Here is a 13,123-nt window from a genome sequence, read left to right on the forward strand (position 1 = left end):
CTTTCGGCATCCATGGCCATGTTAGTCCGTCACTAGGATTAGGATTAGGAATTAGATTTCTGGGCTTTAGGATCTATAGCCATGTTAGTCCGTCACTAGAATTAGGAATTAGATTTCTGGGCTTTCGGCATCTATGGCCATGTTAGGCCGTCACTAGGATTAGGATTAGGAATTAATTTCTGGGCTTTCGGCATCTATAGCCATGTTAGTCCGTCACTAGGATTAGGAATTAGATTTCTGGGCTTTCGGAATCTATGGCCATGTTAGGCCGTCACTAGGATTAGGATTAGGAATTAGATTTCTGGGCTTTCGGCATCTATGGCCATGTTAGCCCGTCACTAGGATTAGGATTTAGATTTCTGGGCTTTCGGCATCTATGGCCATGTTAGTCCGTCACTAGGATTAGGATTAGGAATTAGATTTCTGGGCTTTCGGCATCTATGGCCATGTTTGCCCGTCACGTTTGAGGGATGACGTCCCTCGATGAGCACACCATCTGGGGAAAGGGAAGGAAGGGAGCGGCCTGGGACCTATATGTTAGGTACCACCCCAGCATTTGCCTGGTGTGAATGAGAAAACCCCAGGAAAACCTCATTCAGGATGGCTGGCCTGAGAAAGCTTTTTACACTTTCTCGACTGATTGTGCCTTCCCAGTAGGCCGAACTTTTTTTTGGCATTCAACACAAACGTTCACTATACATATATTTATACGACCAATGGTATAATTCACTTCACGCTAGGTGTCGCTTCCATTTACTGAAAGTGACTCTACATAGGAATGAAATTTTCAGTATACCACATGACACATCAAATTATTACTTGCAACTTTATTTGTATTACATTAGTACAAAACGTGTCTCGTCCACAGACAATAATATACGCAACAATAGTCACAAATAACAATATGCCAATCTTTCTTATTACAAACAATAAAATGCTCTTTCATCTTGTACAAAATAAATGTTTCTCATATAATATACAGATATGTTAAATATATTTACACACTGAACTGAACAAATGTTAGTTCATTCCTGGTCATCTCAATTAAATCACGTTAAGAATTATAAAGTACAATGTCACCGGATAAATTCCAAGTACTATAACTGGAACCTTATAAACAGATATCACAATGTTATCACATACTGCTAATTACGTGCTTCCAAAGCATTACGAGATAGCAGTGGCTACGCTACAGTTGTACAAATAATTAGTCCTGGAAGTAAAGTAAAGTAAAAAAAAAAAAAAAAAGTATAATTAGATACAGCGAAATTACCCCAAAAATAAGTATAAATATTAATAATAATAAATAAAAATGTGCTATTTACGACGGTAAGTCAATAAGTAACTGCAATGATTTTCTATTTCTTTTCAGGTTGGTTCAACGGCATTTTCTGCTCACCAGACGCTAGGTGTCACTGTTGGCTCCGCCTGTAGTAGGTTGCAACGTTATTATATTAGCTCCCTTTGCACTATTGCGAAGTAAAGATGGTCGCGCCACATTCTGTGTGGACCAACGAAGAACAACGTTCTGTTATTATTTTTTGTGGTATGAAAGGTTACCCGGAGCGGAAATTCATAGAAGATTTTCAGCACAATACGGGGACAATGTATTGCCACAACGAAGTGTTTACCAGTGGACTGAACAGTTCAAAAATGATCGAACGAACATGAAGGATGAGGAAAGAGCAAGGTGTCTAACAACAGCAATAACTAATGACATTGTTGAACGAGTCTGTGCCTTGATTCTGAATAACAGATGAGTTACTGTTGATAAAGTGGCAACCCATATGCAGGAGAGTCACGGTACTATATATGATACCATGCATAACATCCTCAACTTTCACGAAGTCTGAGCGAGATGGGTTCTGAAAAAAACTAGATGAAACGCACAAGCGAAATCGTGTGAGAATCTTTCAGACGCTGTGTTTCGAGGTGTAGGAGCATTCTGTATACAGTCCTGATCTCGCCCTGTCAGATTATCATCTGTTTGGTCCACTTAAAGATGCTCTCAGAGACTGTCGATTCAGCTCCGGTCAACGAACCAAACGGTGCATTCGTAGTTTACTGCGTAACCAAAAACCTTTCTGCGGAGGGTAACGGAAAGTTTATGTAACGGTGGACCAGATGCATTGAAAAGTAGGCTGGGTATGTTGAAAAATGATATGAATAAAAATACTGTGCGTGTGGGGTAACAAATAATGAAACTTGATTGCACATACTTATTGACTTACTCTCGTATAATTAAGTTATTGACGACTTGTGGGATGATACAACATTGAAAAACAATTGTTCGTTCTTGGCCTAAACATACGTGAGCTGACAGTTTCACTCGAGCTGTATGTTTGCATACGTGTGATACTTTATTTTTCGGTAACGATTAGTCGGATCTGAAGGAAATTTTGTGGCCAGGGATAAACTTGCCTCGGTAACACAGGCTGTGTTTCACAGTTTTGCACGCCGAGTTTTTACATTCGGTTCACCTTGGGTTTAATATTTTTTTAGGACTTTTTTTTAAAAAAATAACAAAGGATCATGTCATTTTTGGGATCTTGGCACACCGCGTTAGCAAAACTGATATATTATACCACTTGCAAACAGCATTGTGCCAATTTCCCTCAATAGGACGTTGCAGAAAGTTATATGTAACACTTACCGGAGATTAAAAATCAAATAAAAAAACTCTACTCCTCTGCTGAGCTATAAATATTTCTACCGACACAGTTAAAACTATTAAAACGCAGTTGCAAGTTCAAATTCTTCATCTCAAATCATAACAAGAAGAAGTAAAAGAAATTGTGGTAATAAATTAATTCTAAATCTTAATAGTTTCCTTCTGTATATCAACATTCAGTACTACCAACACAACAATATTAACTAACTTTATGATCTATAGAACCCGAAGGTTCAATGCCGCGTTCACAAAAGCTCTTCACTGACTTCTATCCTTAGCCAACTGGATCCAGTTTATACTTTGTATTCCTACTTCTGCGAGATCCATCTTCACATTGTCCTCTCATCTGCGCCTAGGTCTTCCTAATGGTCGTTTTCCGATTGAACTTCCAGTTATAACTTTGAAAGCGTTTCTACTTTCTTCCATTCTGGATACATGAGCTGCCCATCTGAGCCTCCTAGACTTGATGACCCTAACAATGTTTGGTAAACCATATAAATTATGTAGTTCCTCCTTATGAAGTTTCCGCCTTTCCCCATTCCCGTTCCTCTTGGGTCCGAATATTCGTGTCAGGATCTTGTTCTCAAATACCTTCCTCAGTGTAAGTGACCATGTTTCGCAACCATACAGAACAACAGGCATGATTATTGTTTTATACATTTTAAGCTTTAAATTCTTCGACAGAATTGGCGACGACCAAAGATTTTAAACTGAATAATAACACAAATTCCCTCCTTTTCGCAGAACAATAGTACATATGATCAATTGTCATTAATCATGAAAATTTAAAATGAAATGGAATCGTTGAGTTTTACGTCCCACGGTATTGCCGGTAAGGCTAAAAGAAACGGTGATGATGAGTAGTGAATGAAATGGTGGAATGAAAAGTGGGAGGAAACGGGAGAACCCCGAGGAAACCCACGCACACGGTGTTTGTTCACCACAAAGTTCACTTGGCGAGGGCTGCGATCGAACCCGGGACCCCAAGCACCAGAGGTGAACGCTTTACCACTGAGCCACCGCGGTCATGAAAATTTAATAAATAAATAACACACTGAATAATAATAAAATCGATATACAAATTCTATTGTGCTTCGAAGATAATAATGTAATGATACAACGGGCAGAAAAGCAGAAAGAGGGAAGAATATTATCAGTTGTAATAAAAAAAGATGGAAAAATAAAAAATTTACAGCAAATTCAGGGGGAAAAAATAATAGAAGTGCAGTAATAGTATTAACGCAACACAAAACAGAGTTTCGCGCCAACACAAAAAGCTTTTCTTTCTTCTATGGGAAGAGAAGAACTGAAAATACAAAAAAAGCAAAGAATACTAGATAATACGTTAATAGTGTATTTCTTTTACATATGCAGTACGCAAATTAATAAACCGCCTGTTCTAACAGAATAAATAATAATAAAAAAGACTATTAATTACTATTAGCAACTAGCGACATACCTTTAAGTGCCATGGAAATTAGTTCTCGATTTTTTCAAAAATCGTGCACTGGAATTTACTCTCAAAGCATGCAAATTTGATCGATTTGATGTCATCTGTCGATTAATATGTTTCAGTTTTTCTTAATACTGTAGTTAACTAAAAAAATGAAGTTTGAATGTTTATCAATTTTAGGATACATCTCATTAATCACATTGTATAGTTCTCGCTCTAGTATCATAGTGAAAAGCTTGATGGGGGTATATACAGGGTGTTTCAAAACAACACCGACAACGTTTGGGACGTGATTCCGGACACCAAGATAAGACAAAAAGTATAGACCAACCTGGGTGCACAAATGCTTCCTTTCGGAGTTTTAGGCTGCCGAAAACATGAAAAAATGAAATATAAAGGTTCATAGCTCCAAAACTATGGGACTTACCACAGTCGGGTCAAGACTTTATTTAGGAACTAGTATGTGCCCTATCTAAATATCCATGTTTCAGAATCCTGCGGTAGTTCCGCAACAATTTTTATAGAGGTAGTTGGTGAGTACCTCAAATTATATGCCCGTAGCCCAATTACCTCTATAAAAATTGTTGTGTGAGTACCTTAGAATTCTGAAACATGCATTTTTGGATAGCGCACATATTAGTTCCTACGTGAAGTCTTGATCCGCTTACTGTAAGTCCCATAATATTGGAGCTATGGGCCTTTATATTTTATTTGTTCATGTTTTCGGCAGCCTGTAACTCCAAAAAGAAGCATTTGTGCACCCAGGTTGGTCTATACTTTTTGTCTTATCTTGGTGTAAGCAATCACCTCCCAAACATTGTCGTTGTTGATTTCAAACACCCTGTATATACTTCCGTATAAATTCCATAGTAATAGGTTGCGTGATTATTGTATAGCATCAGTAATTATTGTAGCTTTCACTTTTCCGAAAACTACGCATCAACATTCACTCATCCACATTTTCAACTGAATATCATATAACATCTATTTATACCGACAAACTGTAAGAAGTAATTTCTCACTTCAAAATAAGAGAAAAAGTTCATATGGACCTATGGCGAAAAGTGCATACTTTCAGATATCCAAAATCGCGAAAAAGCTAAATTTCAATAGGCCCTATTTTGAATTCCAGAAACTGTAGATGGTGGTTCTTATCAGCGTAAATGAAGCCACGTACGCACAATCCAAAAGTGTATATTTTATCAATTTTCAATAAGGTTACAGGGTATTGCCAACAGGGTATAATTCTCAGATATGCTCCCAAAATAATTTTCAGATATACCCTGATTTCAAGGAGGGTCCAAAATAGGCAGGAGGTAAAGCCTTGACAACATTGGACATCCAATGCTTTGGAGGGAAGTTGGAAGTGTTAGGAGCGCGGAACTCCATGTTTTTGTGTTTGGAATAACGTGAGATGCGATTTATTTCGTCACGGTATATTTCACGTTTTCTTCACAAGTGTGAAAGAAAACATCGCAGCATGCGTTTCTCCGAGTACGAGAGACCGTGCTCCTGACGATCCTTAACACTTTCAACATTGCGCCAAATGATTCCGTGTTCACTGCTATCAAGGCTTATCATTTGCCTACTCTGGACCAATCTTAAAGCCAGAGCATATCTTAAAATTCGGTTGATGGTATGTCTGGGAAGTTCACCCTGTACGGAATACTCTGTCCACCAATTGAACATTAATGAAATATGCAATTTTAGATTTCGTATTCGTGACTTCCTTTACGCTGATAAGGACCACCATCCACAGTCTCTCGAATTCGAAATAGGGCCTGTTGAAATTTGGCTTTTTCGCGATTTTGGACAGCCCTAGCTCTGAAACTATGCAGTTTTCGCCATAGGTCCATATGAACTTTTTCTCTTATTTTGATGTAAGGAATCACCTCTTACAGTTTGTCGGTATAGTTCATTAACACCCTATATAATTTTTTGGACATCTTTTTTCGGTATAAAATGTATAAAACGATAATCATGCTTGTTGTACTGTATGGTTGCGAAACATGGTCGCTTACTCTGAGGGAAAAACGTAGACTGAAAGTATTTGACAACAAGATCCTGAGACGAATATTCGGACCCAAGAGAAACGGGAATATAGAATGGCGGAAACTTTATACCGAAGAACTACATAAATTATACCGTTTACCAAACATTGTTAGGGTCATCAAGTCTAGGAGGCTCAGGTGGGCAGCTCATGTAGCCAGAGCCCTTTACTTCGTCAGTTGTTCTTGCTATCTTGTACGGAGCTGTTATTAAATTGTTTTGTTATTGTTGACACTTATAACTTTTTTTTTATCGATATGGATCCTAAAAAGCGTATAACTTGATAGTGAAAATAGGACTTTTTTGACTAAGTGGACTCAACAATATTGCTTTACACTGCCTGATAGACCTGAAACTGTTCCGGTTTGCCTCATATGCAACAAAACTGTCGCTCTTGTTAAAAGAGCACATTCAAAGCGACACTACAAAACGACTCATCAGCAGTTCCATAAAAATTTTCCTCTGGGTAGTGAAGCTCGTCAAGAAAAACTCGAGGCATATCTAGCTTTTTACAAAAGTGCACGGCATTACTAAATAGCTCTATGAGCGAGCAACAAAAATCTGCAGAAGCAGTGTTACATGTGTGTTGGACACTTAATAAACAGCAAAAGCCATTTTCAGACTGTACGGTAATACAGAAAAAGTTGGAAGTGACCGTGGCACTTTTTTGAAGAGAAAAAGATGTTCGTAGCGACTACTTATGAAAAATAATTGTGTGTTGCAGCAGGGTAAAATAAAATAATATAAAATCAAATAAAATAAAAAATTCGCGGCACTCGCGGATAATTGGAGCTTTACTGTATATGTATATGCATCCTACACCACACTGACGTCCTGTAGAATGTAAATTTGTTCATGGAAATTTAACGCCCTTTTACAGCATCTAGGTGATACGAGACGTGAACCTAAATTTTAAGATGGTTTCCGAATCACTGTAATGCGTTCAATAATCTGCCACTAAAAATAACATAAAATTGTTTTCTAAATACTAGATACGTGGTACATCGTAAAATAAAGTCATTATTATTTGCCTGAATCTAATTGACTTTTGATTTCTCTTGAATTTCACAGAAGCATTTTATACTCAGGTAGTCTATTTTCTATTTCACCTTTGAATTTTAAAGATCAGGGGTTCATTTCCGTCCCAATACGGTAGCACACACACCCCATGGCAAAAATGGCTTTGCCTCCCTCTGTGCGGCGACCCGTCAAGTTACAAGGAAGACATGAAGTGTTGTTCTAAGCTAAGTCACCTCTTTCGTACGAAAACATACCTGTGCATTTTGTTTAGCCATTCATCAGTCCTGTTATAATGATTTTCGGATGTCTGAAAGAAACAAAACAGAATCATTAATTTTTCTATTAATCAATTAATTAGATTGTAAGATAACCAAGCATATTAAGATAATTATCTCAGCATACTTCTGTATATCTGCATTCCGCTACCATCTTCATGGAGATAATTTTAAGCGTAAAAATAGTATGCGGGAAAACTAACAGGATTGTTCATTACTCCAGAAAGCGTGGTAATATGAAATTGCCGAACAATTTCGATAGGTTCTCCTATCTTTCTCAGCGGCTGAATCGAAACCTCAACATTTCAAATCCAGGGCCGGCCCTAGGCAATTTGCCGCCCAGTGCAAGCCATCATTTGTCGCCCCCTTTCTCCAGAAACAATAAATCTTAAAAGCTACGATTTTAATTATGCTACTCCATCACGAACAACGAAGGGGAGGGAAAGAGCACTCGCACTCAGAAAGGCCTAAACACTATAAATAGAATTTCGTTGTGCCTGTTTTTTCTCTTTAAATAATAATCTATTATGTTAGTGAAAGGTAAAGCAAACACGCCTATAATCCTTTTAATAGATAGTCATCCTATTTATAGAATTCAATATCGAGCTTCAATCTCAATATATCAGTTTGCAATTCCAGTGCAACTAACTGTTTTATCTTTATTTCTTGATTTTCCTTCTACATCTGCTAAAAACTGTTATCCACCTTCAATGATAAGGAACTTGTTTGTAACAACGACAACACTAGTTTTCATATCAAAACTGTGATAATTAAGTAAATGGCACAGGTGTTCACTACTGTTCGAAAATTGAGTTGAGTTATTTTGAGTTTAACGTCCCGTTCAGCAGAAAGGCTATATGAGACGTGGACCTACTGATTAACGTGGAATCCGAACATAAGCTCCCCCCGGGAATCGAACCCGGGTTTCCCACTGTTCGAGAATTTAGTTCTTGTATTTGACAATAATCAAGCAATTCATACTGGGATATATTTGACCATTTGCTTTAGCACTGTCCATGTCACCTTAAACTAACGCGACTTAATCATGGTTTATGAATGTAGTATTCAAGTAGAAGATCATCTTGGTAAATTTAACTACCATCATCATGAAGTCTGTTTCCAACAAGAAATATTTATTTTTAAAAAATATAATTATGAGAAATTTGGCCGCCCCGTTGCAAATACACGTGTTGCACATATGGTACAGCCGGGCCTGTTCAGATCTCGTGACACTAACTTTTAAGTTTTGGAAAAATTTTATTGGTATCGTTTAGGTGCATATTCTGGTCACCATCTTGTAAGTGCAAAAATAAATAAATATAAGTAGTTCAATATAAGAAAATATAAAAAGAATGGAATTTTCGAAAAAGTATAAGAAAACATTCTTAAAGTCAATTAACGTTTTTTGAGAGGAGAATACAGCTCCACTGAAGTTTTGATTTAATCGCTGAGGAAGATACAAGAACCCGTCGAAAATATTTGGTAAATTAATACTACGATACTTTCTGAGATAAGTTCAATATTAAAACTTAATTGCCAGTTAATACATGTCCATAAGTAATGTACAAAATCATGATCAATACAATTTCAATACAAATTTCCTTCAGTCGTTTAATTTAGAACTGCCGTCCCAAGATCATTTTCCCCTCTTTCCTCTTACCTACTGCATTCTTCAACATCATCGTTGCAATCTACTAACAATTTTTTGGCTTGTTTTTCACGTCTTAATGATACGAGGGAGGATCAAAAATTAAGGTTACAAAGCCAATACTTCTGGAGTTTCGTCTGTTATAGAGGAATGAGGAGTATCGGGTAATTTTAATACATGGAGTTGGCAACTGTGCAGATTTCCAGCCACCCGCCACCGATGGCGCTAGTTGTAGGTAAACACAAATGGCGACTCGTTTGGAAAACTGGTCTCGCGAAGAAGTCTGCTCAGTTAATCGACTTTTGTGGGTGAAACATATAACCGCGGCTGAAATTCTCCGACAGCTGGTAGATGTTTACGAAGAGACTATAGTGTCTCGTCAGTATGTCATAGAATGGTGTCGAAAGTTTACGGCTGGTACAGGGTGTCTACTAAAATTTTAAAATGAAATTTCGTGACTTTTCGTGACCCTTTCTTTCCCAAACCATAAAATTTGGCAACATTTTCAAGAGTGAATTTGGGTGCGAATTGGGCCGAATTTTCATGCATGCGATAGAAGCGTGCTTTGCGTGGTAGCATCTAAAGCCGACCATAGACATTTTTATGGAAAATTTTGACCTTTCATAGAACAAAATTTTCCAGTGTATACTCATATTTATACAGATTTTTAAAAAAATCGTGACCCAAAAGCTAAATTTCGTGACTTTTTCTTGTCTTTCATGACCGTTTTCTAATTTCGTGACTTTTTCATGACTTTCCTGACCGATAGACATCCTGTGGTAGAGAAAACGTCACTCACGAGAAGCGCAGTGGCCAACCTAGCACGGCATCAATAGGTTTGAACACAGCTCGCGTGGAGCAGCTGAGTGAGGACAACAGGAGGAGGACCTCGCTCCAAGCTACTTTCCTACCTGGTCCCGCACTTGAAAGAGCACATAGGAGACTGTCGCTTCGCTTCAGACGAGAAGGTGAAACACTTCGTGACAACGTGGCTGAACCTGTAAGGATAAGGTTGTTACCAGGAGGGAATCTTCAAACTTATCCCACGACGCCAAAAATACTTCAACCAATATAAAGAATATGCATTAAAAAAAAAAAAAAAAAAACCTAATGTATGTACCATCTTTTCGTTGTATTGGTTGTATGAAATAATGTATACGTTTCACTGCAGGTTTTGTAACCATACTTTCTGTTTAACCCTCGTATAAACTGGACTGCTAACACTAATAAAGTAGGGGGTGCGGTGGCTCAGTGGTAGAGCGTTCACCTCCGGTGCTTGGGGTCCCTGGTTCGATCCCAGCTCGCGCCGTGTGGATTTTGTGGTGGACAAACACCGTGCTCGTGGGTTTTCTCGGGGTTCTCCCGTTTCCTCCCACTTTCTTCATTCCACCATTTCACTCATCTCTTATCATCACCGTCTCCTTTAGCCTAACCAGCATAACCGTGGGACGTAAAACAAAGATTTCCTAATAAAGTAATATATTTTACATTATATGCTCCCCAGGTCGTTTGTATTACACCTACTATTTTTAAAAATATGATTACACATGGGAAATAAATTCTCTACATTCAGGATTTTCTTTATGACTGATACAACTGTTACATCGACAATATTATATTGCCCATATCCGTCATGAAATGTACTTAAATCGGAACAATTTTGTCGATAAGCGATTTGAAAATTGTACAGCAACCGTTCAAAAAGAGGAAAAAAAGCAAGATTTTTTAAAAATAGAAATTACGTGATACGATCAACTACTCTTATTACTTATGTCTCCAGAAACTATCGACAGTGGAAGAAAATCGATATTATTAACCCTGCGAATACGTAACCCTGCCTATTATCTGCTACTGAAAGTACACATTAGCGACTGGCAGATTCTGGAGCACTTGGATGATACGTCCATTTTTTTTTTTTAAATTTCTTTCTATACTAAAATCTTGCAAATGATTACCTAATCCTAAATATATTGATGAAAGCAGAAAAAATACCATAGTTTGTTCGTAACAGCTATTTATTGGTTGATTCTCATTTGGGGATCATAGGTAAAAGCGTGTAAATTTACTACAAAAAAATTCTTTTAGGCCAATTCTGCCTTATAACTATCGCTGAATTTTCTTACACGTGAAATAATATTTTTGTTTGTACCTTGCACAAAGTCTTGTTTATTGTGCCATATTTTGAAACCAACAATGCATTTGCGACACATTTTGCGAACATTTTTCTTGCACACTGAACGTTTTCTTAGCTTTCTCTCATCTGTTCTTTGTATGGAGTATCCAAGAGGATCTTTTCGAAAATATTGTGGACTATTTTTTTTTCTTTCTTTCTTTTCGATAGGATGGCCTCGCCTGCATGTTACTGTCTGATAAAGAGCTTAGCCTTAGGTACACTCGAACCATCATCCAACGGAATGTCAGGAATGGAATTTTTCCATTTACTGATGAGTATAATGTATCTGTATTCACTACAGGAACATCAACAGAATTTGTTATTAAAGGAAACACTTCTTTCCTCGAATTTTTGTGCGGTACTTCTAATCAAACCAATAAAGCAAATCTACTCCCCTATCAGAAATTGCCTTTGGTTCAGGGATACTTACTGTAATTCTCTTCTTACCTTTTCTCTTGTGAAAGTGCGTGTATGATCTGATGATTTGACAACACATATTATTTCCTACCTGAAGTCTTGACCCGACTACGGTAGGTCCCATAGTTTTGGAGCTATGGATATTTAAAGTTCCATTTTTCATGTTTTCGGCAGTCTGTATTCCGAAATGACGGATTTGTGCACTCAGTTGGTCTATACCTTTTGTCTTATCTTGGTGTCAGGAATCACCTCCCAAACGTTGTCGGTGTTATATATATATATATATATATGAAAATCACGCGTGTCCTAAAGGGATAAGATTAAGTGCTTGAACCCGCTCCCCCTTGACGAAATTCTGCGTACACCACTGAACACATTAATAAAGGTCCTGCTGAATAGTAGAAGCTTACTTCAATAAATTTTAAATCTATTTCTTTACAAATTTAGCACAAATTGTTTTATGAGATTTTGTTTTTCTTTCTTTTTAGTAGTTATAGAGTCTATTTCAGCAATAACTTACCGTCGATACACCGGTTGGAATCCTGGGATTGCGATAGAAAAGAAATAGAAAAACATATATGTTAAAATTATTGATTTTAGGGCCAGAAGTTTGAATTCTCGCCAATTATGACAACTATATTTACAGAAGATAAAGCAGGACTTGAGATAATTCAGGTTCGCTTATACGATGGTCGTCCAGAAAGGAAAGAAAGACTGCGCATCGCGCGCGGCGCCGACCTCCCCCACCAACACTGCTACGATCCCGTGCGTTGTAGTTAGCTTCTTCCTTCACCTCAGTGTGAGCCGAGTCTCAATGCTGTGCAGTCATGCTACTTGTTTACGCAGCGATTCAAGTTGCCGGCGCCAATCAAAACTCTCGCGAAATGTGACGTACAAAGTTCATGCCAAGAGGAGCAACAAATAAACTCAGAATCCTATTGTGAAACTCTCCAACGACTTTGACGCGCCATCCAAAACAAGAGACGTGGAATGCTGTCAACAAAAGTGTTGTTGATCTATGATAATGCCCGGCCTCGTGCATCAGCACGAACTTCAACGTCTGAAGTGGGAAATCTTTGGTCATCCTGCTTACAGCCTTGACTTGGCACAAAGTGATTTTCACTTATTCGCGAAGCTTTAAGGAATTTCGGAGTGGAAAACAGTTCGCAAACGATGAGGAATTCAAGCAAGCAGTGACAGTCTGGCTCAAATCTTTGGCGACAGATGAGTATAACATCGGCATTGAAAAATTGGTCCCATGTTATAACAAGTGTTTTGACAACTATAGCCATTACATAGAAAAATGGAGTAAGTTCCTGTGGCTTTGTAAGTAAAATTTTGTACTGATAACTTTTGTTTTTATTTAACCACGTCAAAACGTTCTTTACTTTTTGGACAACCCTTGTACATTACATAG

At 37.8% G+C, this 13,123-nt stretch overlaps 1 protein-coding gene across 5 annotated transcripts in view; it reads right to left on the reverse strand.

Annotated features, from left to right (window-relative positions):
- Window positions 1-812: 812 nt before the first annotated feature.
- The window catches only part of LOC145675869 (uncharacterized), a 92,444-nt gene continuing 80,133 nt past the window's right edge, over window positions 813-13,123 (reverse strand). For 4 of the 5 annotated variants that reach the window (XM_081746643.1, XM_081746644.1, XM_081746642.1 and 1 more), the window contains exons 13-15: window positions 12,227-12,248; window positions 7,448-7,500; window positions 813-1,213 (exon numbers count right to left, since the gene is read on the reverse strand). In XM_081746643.1, the coding sequence (XP_081602769.1) occupies window positions 7,461-7,500; window positions 12,227-12,248 (62 nt within the window). In that variant the 3' untranslated portion in view covers window positions 813-1,213; window positions 7,448-7,460. The remainder of the gene's footprint in view (window positions 1,214-7,447; window positions 7,501-12,226; window positions 12,249-13,123) is intronic. The other variant, XM_081746641.1, reaches the window with a different exon arrangement.

The sequence above is a fragment of the Thermobia domestica genome, chromosome 18 (genome assembly GCF_964235325.1).
Source record: "Thermobia domestica chromosome 18, izTheDome1.hap1.1, whole genome shotgun sequence".
NCBI lineage: Eukaryota > Metazoa > Arthropoda > Insecta > Zygentoma > Lepismatidae > Thermobia > Thermobia domestica.